The sequence below is a fragment of the Epinephelus lanceolatus genome, chromosome 5 (assembly GCF_041903045.1).
Source record: "Epinephelus lanceolatus isolate andai-2023 chromosome 5, ASM4190304v1, whole genome shotgun sequence".
Taxonomy (NCBI): Eukaryota; Metazoa; Chordata; class Actinopteri; order Perciformes; family Serranidae; genus Epinephelus; species Epinephelus lanceolatus.
Genome location: NC_135738.1, coordinates 9,135,619 through 9,156,069, shown reverse-complemented (window position 1 = coordinate 9,156,069; position 20,451 = coordinate 9,135,619). Strand labels below are relative to the sequence as shown.

The 20,451-nt window shown below is 36.7% G+C and overlaps 1 protein-coding gene across 1 annotated transcript; it reads left to right on the top strand.

The window, feature by feature from the left end:
* The first annotated feature begins 1,626 nt into the window (after positions 1-1,626).
* LOC117261972 (leucine-rich repeat-containing G-protein coupled receptor 5-like) lies at positions 1,627-20,080 on the top strand. Its single transcript, XM_078168312.1, has 15 exons — positions 1,627-2,021; positions 4,842-4,913; positions 7,006-7,077; positions 8,563-8,634; positions 9,712-9,927; positions 10,737-10,808; positions 13,024-13,092; positions 13,216-13,287; positions 13,436-13,507; positions 16,082-16,147; positions 16,249-16,320; positions 16,746-16,811; positions 18,980-19,102; positions 19,181-19,233; positions 19,463-20,080. The coding sequence occupies exons 1-15, from the start codon at positions 1,627-1,629 to the stop codon at positions 19,651-19,653; spliced, it is 1,683 nt and encodes a 560-aa protein (XP_078024438.1). The 3' UTR covers positions 19,654-20,080.
* The last annotated feature ends 371 nt before the right edge of the window (positions 20,081-20,451 follow it).

Sequence of the window (20,451 nt, the reverse complement as noted above, 5' to 3'; positions counted from 1 at the left end):
TCAGATGCTGCAGAAATGTCATGAACTTAAGAAGAGGCTTTTGCACTGCGTTCTGGCAAAGCCTACCTTTTTCTTTAGCGTTAGCATTTAGCAATTAAAGTTATTTAGCCCCCATCCTCAACAGTGTTGGGGCTAGTGTGTTGCAAAAGTAACAAAAGTTGTTACGTGTTACTCAAGTAACACCACCTGCAAAAACTGTTGACTGCTGAGCCAGAAAATGGAGTGTTAACTGTTCTCTACCTCCTCATCAGACACTTCAGAGCATCCATCGGTCCCCACAGAGGTCAGAGGTCACTTCCATCTGTCCTCAGAGATCTGGGTGTGTTCAAGGTCCTCATCATTGGCTGAGGAAGTGTCTCACTGCAGAGGGAGAAGAGGCTTCCTGAATAGAAAGTCAACCTGCAACGAAAGACGAAGAGGAAGAGCTTTATGACTGTGCGTGTGTATGCAGTTTTTTTGTGTAAACTTTGTTGAGCTTCATCTGAACAGTTTTTAAATGATTATATTAAATGTCAGACTTTGATTAATGATCAGATTAAAGTTCAGTGTGACATTCGAGCAGCTTCAGTCAGATTCTGAACGATTTTCTGTTTCTGTTTGTTTGTTTCAATCTTTCTAAGTGTAACACCAAAGTTCACTTTTAACAACCAGTGTGGGTCAAAATGCCATAACAGGTTTTTATTAAATTCAGTGTTGCCGTAGCCCACAGGAACAACGCTCTGCAATGCTTTTTCCCCCCCAAGTGAGGATTAGATTATATGCAGTTCACATGACCAGGCCGAAATTAATACATATAAACGCTTAAAGATCCACTCATTACTAAAAGTATATGTCATGAAAAAACTAAACTAATGGTCAAAGTTGTCACATTGAAATTTAAGGTGTTTGATGGATTCACGTCATCAACTCATGCACTGAGTAACATAACAAGTAAACATTCCACCTTAAGTTGCTGGCAGTCGGCCCAGTGATTGAAGTTTCTTTTCTCAGTCTACAGCTGCTGTGAGAGGCAGCAAAACATCCTTTCATTTTATAGTTACAGTCTACTAATAAAACTCCATGGCATTAGCTTCTAGCTCTATTCACCAATCAACAGACTGCAGTGTTCACAGCTCCACCTTTTAGTACCAGATCTGTGTGCTAGGTACCCCAACAGAGGGGGGACCAAAAATGGGGACGGTACGGAACATTTCCATTGGTACCATCCACAACTTTTCACAGTGGAAACAGAAAAAAAAAATTGTACCAAACTGAACTGAACTGAACTGTATTGTGCTGCTCAGTGGAAACAGGACTTTTGCTGTTGGTGGACCCATATTTTGAAAATTTCATTTTTGCAATCAGAAATAGTACAACTTCAATATTTACTCTTAAAAACCAATACCTCAGGGTGTGTTTGCTACCTTTACAATAAAATCTATTTAGAACACAAGGTTTGTTCGGCTTACCAGGCCAGCATGTGCACAGGACCACACACCTGTGGTCCATGAGCCTCTTAACAGCTCAGGTGCTCTCACTTTGATTGGCCAAATTTCACCTGGGTCCTAGTGTCCCCGTTTGATGATGCAGACATCAGGATACACTTTGACTCTGATTGGACGGTCCAGGAGGCTATAATAAAGTGGGATGATCCTCGAAAGTGCTCTGCAGTACTCATCAAACACCAGAAGATGGCGGCACAGCATCCCAAGTATCGGCCCCCCCACACCCCCACCGTCATCCCCACCGTCATCCCCCATCACATCTGTCTGTAGCTGCTTCACTGCAGCTACGGCCCAGACCAGACAGGAAGCGGCTGTGCTGCAGTTCAGTTCCTCTGCAGGTACAATGCACCTTCTGCCTCTGGTTCTCATGTTGGTTGGGATTGTTGAAGGTGGGGGGGCGGTCAGAGGTGGAGGTGTGAGCAGCGACTGTCCAGCTGTGTGCAGGTGTGAAAGTGTCGGGATGCTCCAGAGAGTCGACTGTGTGGATGTTGGTCTGAGATCAGTTCCCTCCAACCTGAGCAGCTTCACGTCCTCTCTGTGAGTACAAACTTTACTCAACTATAGTAACAGTAATGTTGTAAAGTCTCCGTCCACCCTGTCATCACTGTTCACTCTTTAATTTATTTATGTTTTATAGTGAGTCAGGAGTCTGTTGATTTTTTTCATGACAACAGGTTTCTCTTTATTTCTTTTCCTTTATTTAATCAGCTCAAAGTTAAAAAGACACACAGGTCATTTATGATATTTATATTTTTCCTTACATTTAAGTTTAAATTATACACATATATGTATATATATATATATAACAAGAGAACTACATTATTGAGTATTGTGAGTATACTGTTCTCGGCTCCAAGTAGAATTTCACCACAGGTAAGTTAAAGTTAAACTACACTGATGACATTCAAATTATTGTTTGCTTAATGTAAGTGTGTTAAGTGACACATGTATGAAGAGAGCAAAATAGAGTAATCAGCACACAGTGTGGGGTACAGGAAACACACCAACACACTGTTTCACTGTTTTTTAAGTCACAAGCATTGACATTTTTTGATCTGGTCAAATTTAAAACAGCAATAATCATGTTTAAAGCAAGAAATAATTCACTTAGGGGCAAAATTCAAAAATGTTTTGTGACACAGAGGGGGGTTATAATCTAACAGGAGAATTTAATGAAAAAAAAAACACAATGTGTTCGTACAGCTAGACGAGCCTGTGTATTTCAGTGTTTGGGGTGGAACAAAGCACAAATATAAATCAATTTAAAAAACTATACTAACAAGATATTTTGGCAGATATATAGATGAGGAAAGGTTGTGCATATTTATTTTGTAACACTAGGTGGTACTTGGACTGTAAATAAACTGGGTTTATTACTTATTTATTTAATTAGGTGGTAAATAGACTGGGGATAGTTGTATATTAGTTGTAAATACATTTTGGAATTTGTTGAAATAATATGCGAATTAAAAGAAAAAATGTAAGAAATGGGTAGGGACATATATGTTTTACTTCTGCCTACTCCTTTTTATCTTTGTCTTGTTTGTTTTTATTATGTTTTTTCATTTTTGACATAAAGTCATCTATTCATTCATTCATTCAGAAAAGTGTTTGCAGAGTGAATAATATATAATAATATATAATACGGGGTAAAATATACTGAAACACTGAAACAAATACAGTTTAATGTTTATGTAAAATCTATGTTTGGCAGTAAAACTTTCATTGCAGTCTTGTGTTTGTCTTTATTAACTTTAAAACTTTTTTTGGTTCTGCTAAATTTATTGCAACACAAAATCACTTTTTTTATTTTGATTTTATTATTTATGTGAAAGATGTTTTCTTCAACAGATGACTGATGCAGATTCATGTTTTACTGAAAGTACGACAGACAACTTGATTCCTTCAGTAAGATTTATTAATCATAATTAAACTTATTTTTACTATAATTTAATGTAGTTTGAAATATAAATATAGACATGTGAGGGTGATGGTTTGTTTTGAGAATGTTTGAAATGTTTGAAATGTGTTGACACAATAAAATCTGGTCTTCACTCGAGATAAATAAAGTTCTATCTTTAGTTTTAATGCTGAACTCTTTGTATTTTCAGAAAAGATATTTTTTTATCATTTTATCACTGGGTTGGTTTATTAAAATAAACCAACCCAGAAAAAGTCAGAGCTTACATTTAGTTTAAGTTAAATAGATTTATTATCATTAAAAAGAAGATGCACAAAGATGAAGAAAAAAACAGAAGTGCGCGTCGTCTTCAGATCCTCATCATCTGCATCATTATCTCCCTTTTAATGGACATTCCTGAAATATTTTAGAATATTTGATGGAGTTACAATAAAACACAAACTAATAGAAGAAGAAATGGGATAAATAGATAATAAAGAAAACAGACCACCAGGCTGTAATCATGTCAGTAACAATCAGAGTAACTCAGTCCGACACTGTTAACGTAGGCCTATATATATCATAAATATTTTTATATAGCAGTTAAATATTTGAAACATGTCATGTATTTTTTGTAGCAAACAACAGTTAACAGCTGATTAGTTTATTACATTTTATCAATTTAAGTTTAGTTACATTTTAGTGGATTTTAAATTCAGAAAATACAAAGTGAACTCACAGAGAAAAAGAAAAGACTCCAAAGATAATATTCAAAAAGTCTCACACACAGTGAATTTATCCAGGTTTGTAAAATGTAATAAACAGTTTAGTGACGTATTGGCTCAAAGGTAAAAAATAATAATTATAAAAGATTAAAAAAAAAGGAGAGCAACTGAAAAGCATCTTTAACGACACGGACAAAATGAAACACATCGTTTGTCTGTTAAAGGTTGTTCCAGTCGTTTATCTTTATGAATAGTTTTTATTAAACACTGAGAATAAATAAAATGAGCTGTTAGTGATTATTTTATTTATTGAGACTTTCAAAGAAAAACTGAAAAATGTGTTGTTTACAAAATCAGTTTCAGTTCAGAGATTTTATATATTCTGTTATTTTCTCATTAAATACACAAAATACACCCACAAACTAATGATTTTATTCATCATTATTATTATTATCATTACAATCAAATGTATAAGTGGTGTTTTAAAGACAATTAATGAAATTCTTTGATTTTGTGAAATTACAATTCCTGACAGAAAATTAAAAAAATGAACTGCAGCTTTATTTATTTATTAATTCTTTACTTTTGTTTTTAACTTTACTTCTTCATGATGAACTGATGATGATGATGATGATGATGATGAGTCCTTCACACATGTATAAACCAGTATAAACCAGTGTTCTCTGACCAGCAGACAGCAGAGTGTGATGATACGTGTTTTTGTTGTTTCAGAGATTTGAGTATGAACGAGCTGTCGGAGCTTTCAGCCCACACCTTCACAAACCTCCACCTCCTCCATGAGCTGTGAGTAAATCTCCTTTACCCTTACCTCCACCTCCATCTTCACATCCCCTTTCATCCTTACCTCCACCTCCATCTTCACCTCCTCCTTCACCCTTACCTCCACCTCCATCTTCACCTCCTCCTTCACTTTCACTTCCACCTTCACCCTTACCTTCACCTCTACGTCCAACTTCACCTCCTTCTCCACTTTCACTTCCACCTCCACCTTCACCCTTACCTCTACCTTCACCTCCACCTCGTTCTCCTCCACCACCTCCACTTTAACCTCCTCCTCCACTTCAACCTCCTCTCCCACCTTCACCTCTACTTTCTCCTCCTCCTTCTCCACCTTCACCCTTACCTTCACCTCCACCTTCACCTCTTCCTCCACCTTCTCCTCCACCTGCACCTTCCCCTCAGCTTAGGGAACATGTACCGTCATGTTGTTTCATCCTGTTCTGGTTCACAGTCTGTTCACATTTATCAGTGTTCTTCTTCATCATTTACTGAATTCAAGTTTCATCCAAGATTTCAACAGAATCTACGGAAACTATTGAAACTAAAACACAACTGGGTATATCTAAAGAGCTTCAGTCAAACATGATGGAAATGTCTCCTCGTCATGTTTTAATCATTTATCCACTCAGTCTGTTTCTGATTTTATCCCCACAGATACTGTTATGGTTTAGTTTTAATTTCTGTGTTTCCACTCTGATTTTTTTAGGCACAAATTGAGACTTTTTTTTGTTTAAAACAGTCTGGGTCGTGTCACTGTTTTCAGCCTTTTATTGACTCACTGATTCCATTATTGGTAAAAGCAGATGAAGCGACAGTGAAAGGACTCGATGTTCGTCCCTTTCATTACTGTGAGGTGATGACAACATGATGATGTCATTTTTGGGTTGTTTTACTTTAATCATTCAGTGTGTGGATATACAAAAATGAGAAGCACAAACATGATGAACTGACAGAGAACGCTAAATGTGTGTGTGTGTGTGTGTGTGTGTGTGTGTGTGTGTGTGTGTGTGTGTGTGTGTTTTATAGATGCAGGATATTAAAACAACAGCATGATATAAGTTTGAGTCGTGGTGACTTCACTTAGAGAGCCAACACAAACACAAACACACACACGCACACACACAGGAGGAAACAATGAGAAAGGATAATAAATAATATGAAAATAAATAAATCCACAAAACTAAACTGAAAACACAGAGAGACTTTAACAAAGACAAAACAAGAGGGGGACATTGTGGGAAAACCACTTTCAGATGGGGTGAGCGGGTGCAGAGGAAGCAAAACACAAGAACGAAACCTATCAAATCAACAGTTTGTTTCTGACTCCATATAATGATAATAATAATACTAATAATACTAATACTACTACTAGTAATAATGATAATAATCTGGTCTGTACACACGATGTCTATTGCACGTCTGTCCATCCTGGAAGAGGGATCCCTCCTCAGTTGCTCTTCCTGAGGTTTCTACCATTTTTTTTCCCTGTTAAAGAATTTTGGGGGGAGTTTTTCCTTATCCGCTGTGAGGGTTCAACGGACAGAGGGATGTCGAATGCTGTTAAGCCCTCTGAGGCAAATTGTGATTTGTGATATTGGGCTTTATAGATAAAATTGAATTGAAGACTTTCAACTAATCAGAACAAATGTTAGTATAGTAGTAAAGACAACAGAACTGAAGAGAAGACTAAATTTAAAAATGTGCTTCTTCATTTAGAAATTAATCATTTTAAAGATATTAATAAACTTATTGGACTGTTCTTGTTTCTGTAACTGAATGTAAATGAGCAAAGAGGTCAACTTAAAGTGAAAGAGTGGGAAATGACAAAACCAGGTGTGTGTGTCTGTGTGTATTGTGAGGACATAAATCTGTTAATACTGTGGGGACTCGCAGTCATTTGGGGACAAAACGCAAATAATTGAATTTTAGTGGAAAGTGGGTTAGGGAAATTCTCCAGGAAATGAATGTAAGTCCATTTAAAGTCTGAAGTGATTGAAACACGACTGTGTGTGCTTGTGTGTGTATGTGTGTGTGTGTGTGTGTGTTTTATCAATCGGCATTAACTGTGTTTAATCATGTCGGTGTCGTTCTGCAGTCGGCTGGCAGGAAACAGCTTGACGAAGATTCCAAAAGATTTCTTCAGAGGACTTCTCAGTCTGAAGCTGCTGTATGTAAACATATATTCATATATAAATACTATACAGCCTTCTGTTTACATAATTCATATGTCGGGTTTTGCTTTCGCTTTACTTTAAAATATCCTCATGACTTTATAAAATGACAGGCTGCTGCAAACACTCGATATTATATTAAAACAGAATTAAACTAAAATTAATTGTTCTGAGAATTTTCCAACACTACAGTTTAATGCTGTTTTTTTATTGTAATGACTTCAGTTATATGAGCTGACACATTTTGTTTTCAGTAAAAAGTAAAACTGTACGTAACCTATAAATTTATTTTATAGTCTGTTCATTAAGTTACAGCAGTGACTGAAGAGTTGTGGAGAAAAGTTTCTTGTTTTAATTAGGTTCATTGATTCTGTGAAAGAACGAGAAAGTTTCACAATGTAAAAAATAAAAATGTGAAAAGAAGAAAAGTTTCTTGCGAAATAAAAAAGGGAATAAACTGGAATGTGGTAACGATGAAAAAGTATGCAAAATATTTTCTTACGGCATCTCATTAAAACACAAAATGTTGTAAACATGTTTAACATCAGTCCAACTTACTATGTGATGACGAGAAAAGTTTCTTCTTATCAAGTAATTCAGTCAATTAATGATTCAGTCAACAATTTGTTTTAATGAAATTCTTTACTTTTGTGACAAAACAAGAAACAAAATAAAATGTGATAAGAAGAAAAGTTTCTTTTAAAAAAAGAATACATTGGTGTAAACTATTAATGGTACAGAGCATATCAATATTTTGTAGTAAGGTCTCATTAAAACACAATATGTCTTAAACATATAAACATGTTACACAATATTATTATAGGATGAGGAGAAAAGTTTCTTCTTTTAAAGTTATTAATCAAATTAATATTTCACTCATCGACTAGTTGTTTTATGGAAGTGTATTGCTGCAATGCCAGGAAAAAAAAAAAACACTGATCAGTATCAGGTAATAATGTAAAATGTTTTTTGTTATAACCAAACAAATAGTATATTGTTATAACTAGAAAAGATTCCTTCTTTCTTTTCTTCTTTCTTTCTTTATTTTATTTTTATTTTTTTATATTATAAAAAGAAATGTTTCCTTCTTTCTGTCTTTTATTATTATTTTTATTTCTTATGCTATTCAAAGAAAACTTTCTTTTTCTGGCATGGCAGCAATATGTTTCCTCTTTTTTTTTTTAAATTGCAAATCTTTTATTTTGTGAAAAAAAAGAAGGTTTACACTACTGGTATAATAAAACTCTGATTATTCTTATGTCTGAACAACATTACATCATCATTTCATAAGATTATCAATAAAATCATTTTCATCATGTTCATATTTCATCATATGATAAATGTTGTACATGTTTAATAAACATCATTTAGCTTTCAAGTTTATTAAGAACAAGTAGAGAGTGATGGTTTTACTGAAATATGTTTGCTGAGATCTGTATGTTTTTGTTTATGTTTTGGTTGTCGGTCTGGTCTCGTCACAGAACTCTGCAGAACAATGGACTGAAGAGAGTTCCCTCTGAAGCTCTACACAACCTCAAGAACCTGCGCTCTCTGTGAGTCATGAGACAATCACACAATAAACAATGGACATGATTTTAATCATCTTATCATTTATTGTATCAGTCTAATACACAGACCAGCAGAGATCACATGAGTTACGTTGTTTACCTGTCAGAAATGAAAACAGGCTGGACAGAATACTGGAGACCTCTGACTCTCATGATTGAGGATTATGATGATTATCAAGTTGTCCTTCTGCCGAAACCTGAACAAACCAAACTGTAACCATAGCTGCCTCTGATGAGAAACAATGGAAACATGTCATTTCTAACTAACCGACAGTTAACACCTCTCTGTTGTTCAGAAGTGCCAACCTCTGCTTCACACTTCACAGCAGCAGCAGCAGGAGGTGGTGGAGGTGGTGGGTGGTGGTGGGAGGTGGATGGTGGGTATCGGCCACATGCCAGCTGCCTGTTTGTGGTTGTGCCAGGAGGCTTTGTCAGACTGTCAACACCATAAATGACTACCATGCTGCCAAAGAATGTGTGGACCTCCCTGATCGACAGAGACCAGTGTTGTACTGTTCATCTGAACAACAGCAGCGTCACACAACAACAACAAAAGATCCAACGTGACAACAATAGAGTCTGTCTGCAACGTCACACAACAACAAAACATCCAACACGACAACAACGGCGTCTGTCTACAGCGTCACACACAGAACAACAGCAACAAAACATCCAACATGTTCACATTTAAATACACATTGAATTTATTCTTCAAAATATTTTGCCAAGAAGTAAAAGAAAATTTAGCCCCTAAGAAAAAGGTGAAAATAATATGACACCAAGTGAGTCATTTAAAGTGTGTGATATAAATATTAAAATAATAAACTTAATTTCTTTAGCACAATTCAGGCACAAAATGCAACAGAGTGCTCCACATATAAACAAATAACCATGACATTTACAATGAAATAACAATTAAATCAAATTAAAAACAAAAAGTCAAAATAAGATAATTGAAGATGAAACCCCCAACAGAAAATCAAAAACTATAATATGTTTATTCATATTGCATCTTTGAATACAACATTACAAAATGCTTTACGAACATCTTGTCTTTTCCAGACGTCTGGATGCTAACTCCATCTCCCGCCTGCCGGCCACCTCCTTCAAAGGTCTGTGGTCTCTGCGTCACCTGTGGCTGGATGATAACGTTCTGACAGAGGTTCCCGTTCTGGCTCTCAGGGATCTGACGGAGCTGCAGGCTCTGACTCTCGCCCTTAACAACATCAGCTACGTCCCTGACGGAGCGTTCAGCTCCCTCAGCCAGCTGCTGGTGCTGTGAGTCTCTCTGGGTTCACGAATATCCAGAACAAATTATTATTATCATTATTATTATCTCTATCATTATTATTATTATTATTATTATTAATGTCCTTATTATTATTATTATTATTACTATTATTATTGACTCTGTACAAGGTCACTGGATTCATTCATTTTAGCAGAATGTTAGTAGACTATTACACTACATGTTATTTTAATAATTAATGATGAATAAAAAAAATGTTCCTCCAGCTTGGTCATACAGTCATAATTAGCTGTGTTTGCAAGTGGGAAGCTGGGTAGTTATTGCAGGGACTGTCGTGCCAAAGGAATTGATTGATAGATTGATTGAGAACTGTAAAATCAATTTTGCACAAACAGCAGAAATTAATGAGGGAGGTGGGAAATGAGACAAAGTCCAAATTGTAACCAAGAATCAAAACTGGACAGAATTAAATATAAAAACAGACAACAGAATGAAATAAAAGACTGGAGAGCACCACCTACAGAAACTAAAGATAGCAGGACGTCCCAGTGCTGATCACATTATTTGACTGATGAGTCATCACTGGGAAGTTCAGTGTAGAAACTAAGAAAAAAAATACAAACAAGCTAGTTTACACGAGTATATTCTAAAATGTTAAAAGAAAAAGAAAAAAAGAAAGACATACATTTTTAAGGGTATTTTTGGTCATTTTATGTCTTAATTAGACAACAGAAGAGAGATGACAAGAAATGGGAGGAGAGAAAATACGTTAGTTTTTTGTGATCAGATTCAAACACATAATGTATTATATTTTGTACATTTTGTTATTTTTCTAAAGGCATCTCCATGACAACCGCATCCACTCTTTGGGCCAGAGGAGTTTTGATGGACTGCACAACCTGGAGACGCTGTAAGTCTGAAGTTAATTAGAGTTTAATTAGAGTTAAATAATAAGAGTATTATTAGATTTCTTTATTCACATGTTAGTCTTTTTCCCTATCATTATTATTATTATTATTAATATGTTAAAAATAATTCAATTAATATAGCTTTATTGGCATGAACAAAGATGTGTAACTGCCAAACATTTCATAAAAAACAATAAATGAATAAATAAACAAAAATAAAAACAAAATAAATAAAAATAGAAAATAAGTTAATAAATAATTAAATACAAGTTAAAATAAACTTTAAATAAGATAAACTTTCCTTTTGATTCTGATATTTTAAACATTAACGTTGGATTATTTGTTTCTGATTTAAATTAGAATGACCGAAAAGTAAACTGTTTAGAAACTTGAATCTTTCAGAAACTGAATCTTTCTAATTTTACAACTACTGAATAAAGAACTTTAATAACTTTGAATAATTCATTTTCTCCTGATATTATTTGGAGTTTTTAGACAAGATTAAAGATTAACTGACTTAATATTTAAATGAATCAACAACATTTCAGGACGGCTTCGTGGGAGGCTTTTTGAGGCTCTGTAACTTTAAAGAATTTGAGCCCAGATGTCAAATGAGTGGTAATGTTGATTTCTGACTCTGTAAATACAGTATCTGGAGAATTTAAAAAAAAAAAAAAAGCTAACAGTACTCAAGTAGAAACAGAAATGAAAGTGTGTAATACACACCACAGAAAAAATATTTAAACACAAGATGATCAACAAATATAAAACTGAAGTATGAACACCAGAGTGTACAGGTAATGTATTTGGGATATTTGTGCAGACAAAAGGTCTATATGATGTTTATATACTTAGTTCTGTCAGTTACTTATTGCTCTGTATGATTTAAAGGGAGTTGACAAAAACAATGAATGTTAAAAGGCTTCAGCCTACCCCTAGTCGGTCATGTTTTGTTTTGTTTTCTTTCTTTTTTTATTATTTTCATCACGCTAAAAATATCATTACCTTAATGTTTATGTATTGTATCTACCAGTATACTTGTGTTTTATAGGTTTGAAAATTAACAAACCAAACTAAACTAAACTAAACTACAAGTACACCCCTATATTGAAAATAAATTACAAATAATCTAGTTGAATCTAGTAGGTTTTGAAAGACAACATTTAACCAGAATTTAAAGTCGAGTATATTTTGTATTGTGGAGTCAGCGGGTGCAGCCGTCCTCGTCTTAACATGTAAACTCTGTGGGTTAATCCTTTAATTGAGCCACCAGTGCAGTTCAAACAACATCACAGTGTGTGGGCAGAGCTCGCAATTACCTCCAACTCCTGCACTCTGCACGTGCTCCCATCACTGGGAGGATAACCAGTAAGGAAGAGGAGGAGGAGATAAAATGATAAATATAAAGACATGTTACAGATTAAACTTCCCAACAATATAATCATTAAGTAATATAATATTTTATATGATTATTAAATGTCATTGAATGCAGGACTTTAACTTAATCATGTATATTTATATTGCAATGTTGCTACTTCTCCTGGATCTGTATCCTTCCTCTACCCCTGTTCAACACTAAAAAAGGCTTTTATTTTGAAAAGGCTAGTGTCAGACGTAGATGTGACGGTGTGAACTGGACTGAACTGAAGTCAGTCTGCGTACAGTGTGTAGGTTACTGTGGCATCTTTACAGCAGAAATGCATCTGGCTGGCATTTATCTAGATTGGTCTATTACTACGTAGAGCTGTACGAGATAGATCCGCCTGCGGTCTCTTTGTTTCTCTGCAGACGTACACATAAAGACACTGTAGCCCGACACACACCAGTCATTTTATTTCATCAAAGCCTCTGAGGTCACTATAAAAAACACTTCCTCTATATCTCCATTATCAAAAGTTCCATATTGAATTTTAGCCACGTGTACAGGAGCGCACGACAGACACAATTTAAACAATAAAATTACTTTGAATCAATAGCATTACGTAGAAGATTAATACTGAATATGTGAGTTTAAGCAGATTTTAATTGAAATTATCCTTAATGATGTTACAGCTTAACATCACATAAAAATATAAAGATCTGATACTTTTTAATAGATAATAATAATTTTTGCAGTTTTACTTCGAGAGCACTGGCCATGTCTATGATTGATGACATTTACACTGAATATTAATTGTTCTGATTGATGACGCTGATGTAAAGTTTGTGTTTCTGCAGAGATCTGAGTTTTAACCGGATCAACAGTTTTCCTACAGCCATAAAAACCCTGAACAACCTGAGAGACCTGTGAGGACACTACACACACATACACACACACAACGAAATTTTAAATTTAATTAATGCAGTTCATCGATTAACTACTAACGCTACATATAAAATAAAAGATTGTTGTATGTTTTTTTTCTACAGGAATCTTCAGAACAACAACATTTCAGTCATCCCCGAAAACATTTTCTCTGGAAATCCTTCCATCGAGACCATGTGGGGACCTTCAACTTCATGTTTGATCACTTGTTTAAAGACTTTAACACTCAGACCATAATTATTTATACCTGGAATGATAAAATAGTTTAAGGTTCTTGCTGCCACTAAACGGTGAGGATGTGTACTCTCATCTTTTTCTTGACAGAAATATTCAGAACAATCCTCTTCACGCTGTGGGACACTCGTCCTTCCAGCTGCTGCCGGCACTCCAGACACTGTATGTACACATGGTCCTCATCATGCACTCTATACCTGTATGTATGTATGTATACACAGCATTCATTATACACCCTACTCCTGGATTCATACAACATACACAGTACATCTGCTGTATGTATGCTAATGTATGGTCATTATACACACTATAGCAGTATTTATAGACCATACACACCACGTGGATTTATACATCATAGACTTCCAAATAAGTTCAAAAACAGACACCACAAAGGGAGATATGATAAACTTGCTGACTCACTGTTTGATGATCCAGGGTGTTTTGGTCGATTTAAGAGTTGACTGATTTGCAGGATGTGTGGAGAGTTGCAGGGGAACGCTCTTGACATTCCCCAAATAAACAGGCCTTTACAAAATCAAATTTCAAGTCAGTGGGCTATTAAACGATTTCATCAAACAATAGTGGTTAAAGACCATAACCCCGTGGCATCTTCCACACTCACTTCAGCACACCTGCATTTAATTACAGGTTCCCAAGATGCCAGGTGAAGTGATGCATTAAAGCGACTCAAAAAGTAATAGGCAATTATAGCTGCTGCGCAGCAATGGTCGGGGCAATTTTAGGCAAAATTAGGCAATTCTGAGCAACACACACTGAAACAAAGCATATCACAACATAGAAGTTACATCATATAATTATGGCATGCCCTTCAAACTGTGCATGAGTGGCTGAAGTGATCAGACTCATAATATACAAAGGAAAGAAAAAAACTCAAGAACAAGAAAGTAAGAATAACATTAACTGCTAGCAATTATGAACAAACTGGCCTGATCTAGCTTAAAGCTAAACATTATTCATGGTGACAAAGATGAAAACATTTTTTAAAATGTAAAAGTAGCTACTGAATAGACTCTGCATATTGACTGATAGCTAAGCCAAATAACAGGGAAAAGAGATAAGGGATAACAGGGAAAAGTGTTGATAAAGAGTATTTGTCTCTCCGCAAAACTGCCTGGATCATAATTATTTTAACCTTGGTAGTCTCTAATCCACATAGCATGATGCCTGAACATAGGATTTTCACATTAGAATGTCCATTCTGCCTTAGCTGAGGCTTGAACTCACAACTTCTGAGACTGAGGACCATCTTCTATCTCACTGAGCTAATTGGCAAGTGACAGTTCAGGTGTGGCTTCACAAATTTCAAAGTGAAAGTTCCAAAGCTGTAGCACGTATGGTTGATTTGTTGTGAATTTTCGAAGTTTTGACATTTAGAGGCTTGCTGTAGCGCCACCATCAGGACTAGTCTTGTGTTTCCAGTTGAGGACATCTGGCATGGGACTGGACCTTTATGAAAATTTTGGGTAGATTTCTCATATGGAAATGTTGCACAAGCTGAGGCTTGAACTGACAATGTTCAACACCAAGAACCATCCTCTATCTCAATGAGCTAATTGGCAAACATAACTGTCACATGTAGTTTCACAAATTGACTAAGCCAGTCACCTGTGTGCAAGACAGCAGCTGTTAGTGTGTAAAGGCAGATTTCAAACGGCTGTCAAAAATTCAGTTATTAAGACAAAAATACGAAAATACACAAATTGCATCTAGACAGCATGGAGATGTTGGTAATTTGTTTTTAACAATGATTGATTTGCTCCATAAGTGAAAAACTGATGTTTAAAAATGCCATTTTTGCATTAACTCCAATTGTTCACATTAGAGCAAAATTCAAAATGCTGTCAAAAATTCAGTTTTTGAGATAAAATTCTGATATTTTCCACACATCATCTACCATGACTCCAAAATTTTGTCATTTTTTTAATGAACATTGAAAATGTATTTAGCAAGAATTTGCAAGTATATGTTTACAATACCATTTACAGTCAAACATTTTGATGCACTGTAGTCTCAATTTTCGATAAATCAAAAATATGTGTGGATCATTTGTGTAGGACAGTCTGAAGATGCTCTGTAGCAAGTTTGGTGTCAATTGAGCAAAAATTGTGGGAGGAGATAGGTTTAAGAAGTTTTACAGTTTTTGAAAACAAACAGAGTGATGAACTTCATAATTTGCAATTGGTCTAAATGTACAAAAGTTTCTTCGGTATTGGGGCTACAGTTTGATGAAAGTTGTGAAGTTGTAGCACGTATGGTTGATTTGTTGTGAATTTTGAACTTTAGAGGCTTGCTGTAGCGCCACCATCAGGACTATTGGCCTGTTTTTGCAACTGAGGCAATCTGGCATGAGACTGGACCTTTGTACAAAGTTTGGTGATTTTTCACGCATGGCAAGTATGATTTCCTCGGAAGAAGAAGAAGAAGAAGAATACCTAGGATTACAATAGTGTCCGGGCAGCTAACTAGGACTTGCTAGAAATGGCTCTAACAGTATTATACACAGTCCTCATTATATACACTGTACCTGCTGTATGTATCTACAGTCCCCATTATACACTCTATACTTGTACTTTTTAGCAGTAATGTAATTCAAAGTGATTTCAGTCATTTTATTTTATTTTTTAAATATATAGGAATGCTTGCAAACAGGAGGTATAACTAATCATATTTCGAATAACACTGAGAAAAACCAGTTGTTTGTGTTTCTTGCCTCAGGTCTCTGAGTGGAAGCAGCATCACAGAGTTACCAGACTTCACTGGGACCAACAGACTGGAAACCCTGTGAGTCCAGTTAAATAAACAACCAAATCGCATTTTAGTCTTTGAAAATGCTCTGAGAATTACAGGCTGGGTGAATTAAATTGAGTGTTTGATTTGTTCAGCTCCATCACAGGCAGCCACCTCTCCACCTTACCTGACAACATGTGTGAGGAGCTGCCCCACCTGCACAAACTGTAAGAGTCGTCTCACCTCATTTAACTTATTTATTTATGTATATATAGAGGGCAGTGTATCTACATTAATACTGTAACACTGATGTTGCTTAACTGCAGAGTTTTATCTGACACAGCTAAAAACAAAACTGCTAAATGATGAAAAGCTTCAGTACAAAGTGAGGTTATAATAAAAATACGAGAGAAAGGAAAATAGGAAATGCATCACACCACGCTGTCTAAATAATCTTTTAAAAAAACAACAATCAGACCAGGCTTGTTTTATTTTGACCCAGTAACGCCAGTAAGATGTGAATGTGTGAATGATGTGACAGTGGTGACAATGTAACAGAGTATACGTTTGTGTTTAGGCCATAAACTTTAATTTCAGGGGTTTATTTTATGCTTTTATCTATTTAACTGTCTGTCTGTCTGTCTGTCTGCAGTGATCTGTCCCACAATCTGATCCAGAGTCTGCCAAACTTCAGCAGCTGCAGAAAGATACAAAACATGTGAGAGTTTTCATTTTTCCGGTTTTCTTTTGTCTGTGCTCCACATCAGACTCTATGGTGATCTGTGATTCTCAACTCTGAAAGCAGATGTTTTTCAGCCCCCCTCCTGCCACTCACTCTACCCTCACCAACTGCATCACTGAAATAAAATCCTGGCTGCAAACCAACTTCCTCAAACTTAACTATGACAAATAAGAAGTCATCATCATCAGTCCCAAATCTCTTCTTAAATCCACCCATAACTTCTCCCTCTCCATCAACGTCTCCTCTGTGCTAAACTCCCCCCTTGTCCGTAACCTTGGTGTCATCTTTGACCAAACCCTCTCCTTCCACCAACACATCAAACACATCATCAAAACAGCCTTCTTCCATCTCAAAAGCATTGCCCACCTCCGTCCATCCCTCTCCTCCTCAGCTGCAGAGACTCTCATTCACGCATTCATCACTTCCAGACTTGATTACTGCAACAGTCTCCTCTATGGTTCTTCATCCAAAACACTCAAGAGACTACAGTACATCCGGAATTCAATTGCTTGTCTTCTCGCACCACATCGCCCCCTGTCCTCCATAACCTCCACTGGCTCCGCATCCCTTAGCGTATCCACTTCAAACTCCTCATCATCACTTTCAAAGTCCTCCAACAACCTGGCTCCCCTCTACCTATCTGAGCACCTCCACCGGCACACTTCCTCCCACACTCTCACTCAGGTCTGCTGATGCCAACCTCCTCTCCCTCGTCCCCACCAGGACTAACAACCACACCTGGGGGGACAGGGCCTTCTCCATTGCTGCTCCACCCTCTGGAACTTACTCCCTAAAGACATCAGAGACTCCCCCTCACTCTCCACCTTTAAGAAAACCCTCAAAACACACCTTTCAAAACTGCCTCCTCTTAAAACTGTTCTTGTCCCTCTCTATTATTTCATCTTTGTTGTTGTTGTTGTTGTTGTTGTTCTCTGTACAGTACCTTTGGGTGTCCAGAAAAGTGCTATAAATCTAGTGAATTATCATGAGGGTCCGGGCAGCTAAGCTGCCAGGACACTATTGTAATCCTAGGTATTCTTCTTTCTTCTTCCGAGGAAATCATACTTCCCATGGGTGAAAACTCACCAAACTTTGCACAAAGGTCCAGTCTCATGCCAGATATCCTCAGCTGTAAACTCAAGCCAATAGTCCTGATGGTGGCGCTACAGCAAGCGTCTAAAGTTCAAAACTTTGACAATTCCTAACAAATCAACCATACGTGCTACAACTTCACAACTTTCATCAAACTGTAGCCCCAATACTGAAGAAACTTTTGTACATTTAAACCTATTAAAAATTATGAAGTTCATCACTCTGTTTTTTTCAAAAACTGTAAAACTTCTTAAACCTATCTGCTCCCACAATTTTTGCTCAATTGACACCAAACTTGTGACAGAGCATCTTCAGACTGTCCTACAAAAACTATGTTTCTCAGATTTTTGATTTATCAAAAATTGAGCCTACAGTGCATCAAAATGTTTGACTGTAAACGGTACTGTAAACATATACATGCAAATTCTTGCTAAATAAATCTTCAATGTTCATGAAAAAAAAGACAAAATTCTAGAGTCATTGTAGATGATGTGTGGCAAATTTCAGAATTTTATCTCAAAAACTGAATTTTTGACAGCATTTTGAATTTTGCTCTAATGTGAACAATTGGAGTCAATGTAAAAATGGCAATTTTAAACATCAGTTTTTCACTTATGGAGCAAATCAATCATTGTTACAAACAAATTACCAACATCTCCATGCTGTCTAGATGCAATATGTGTATTTTCAGATTTTTGTTTCGATAATTGAATTTTTTTACAGTGGTTTGAAATCTGCTTTTCCATGCATGGACGGCTGCTAAACCTGCACGTCTGGCTTAGTCAATCTGTGAAGCTACATATGAATTGTCACTGACTGATTAGCTCAGTGAGATAGAAATTGATTCTTAGTCTCAGAGGTTGTGAGTTCAAGCCTCAGCTAATGCAAAAGGCAGATTGTGTTGCTAAATGTCTTCCATTTCTTCTGCTTGTTGCTCAGAATTGCCTAAAAATGCCTGGACCCGACCCATCGCTGCGCAGCAGCTATAATTATTATTATTATAATAAAGAATCTCAGATCCTCCTTTCACTAACAAACTGTGTCTCCGTCAGCGATCTGTCCTCCAACCAGCTCTCCTCCGTCTCTCTGATGAGTCTCACTCACCTGAAACTGTCTGGACACCTGCAGCTGAGAGTCGCCCACCAACACGAGCACCAACACAGACTCAGACTCAGGTAACAACACACACTCAGGTAACAGTATTCACTTCCTGTCTTCACGTGCTCTTGTTTGATTGGCTGTGTTGTTCACAGGTCAACCAATCAGCTGTTCACCTGTGTGTGTCTTCACTGTGAGGACGGCGGCAGTAAGAGAACTCTGTTTCATTCTAGTCAAATGCAGTCTGTAGCAACATTTTTCTCCAGATATGCTAAGCAGTAAATGCAAACATACAACAACCATGGAGGGAGAAAAACGCCAGAGAAGAAGAAACACTTCCTGCTTTTAGACCAAATAGTTCCAGGAACCAAAGAGTCAGTTTTATGTTCATTGTCTCTTTGATAGACATCACAGCTACTTCCTGTCTCCTCCTGCAGGTCTGTCCACATGTTGCCTGGACTCGGTGTCTCTCTGGCTGCTTCATCTCATCTTCATCATCTCCATCTTCTTTAACCTGCTGCCCCTGGTCTTCCTCCTACTTCTCCTCCTTCCTACTCCCAGGACCTCCTCATTGCTCTCTGTGGATTCAGCATGGACACTGATCCAGGATCTGGACTCTGTCCTCTGAGGTCTTCATCACAGCGGAGAACAGACCTGCTCTTTTATCATCTCTTCTTGTGATGGTCATTTCTGCCGCCTCTCCTGAGTCACTGTAAAAACTACAGGAAGTGAACTGCAGCTGGAGATATGGTGACATCCAGGTGGACTCTGGGACACTGTGACGTCACTGCAGTGATGTGGGGAGAGGGCTTTTACAAGTTTCTACAGTTCCCATTCCTTTATTGGTCTTCAGTCCATGTAATATTTAATATCATGTCTGATTTATACTTGAATTGCTATATGTGTACCCCTTTGCATTTGTTATATTTTTCCACATAAAATAAAGAGGGTCAATCAGTATCACTCTTATCATGAAAATCTGGCAAGCAGACCAGATAGACACCCATATTGTTGGGAAAGCTTTGTTTAGCATGTAGCATTGTGCTGATACTGTATAAACCATTTCAAAATATACAGGTGTCATATTTCTTCTTATTCATTGTAAGCCTGTGGTCAGTAGGTACTCATCATGATCATTTAAGAGGATAACTATAATATCTGTTTTTATTCTGATATTAAACTAAAAAAAAAACCTCAATGTTATTTGGCTCTCAACAGGCAGGACACAGTGGCAAAGTATCTGTCCACTGTGACCAATCAGAAACTGAGAAAGACTTTAACTGCGTACAGACTCAGGCAGACCTGGCTGCCGAGAGAAGACAGGCTGTGTCGACTCTGAGAATTACAGTTCTTTACAAAAATTAAATGTAAAATCCAGGACTTTGATTCACTCTCTGATCAGACTAAAAATGCAACGTGTACATGG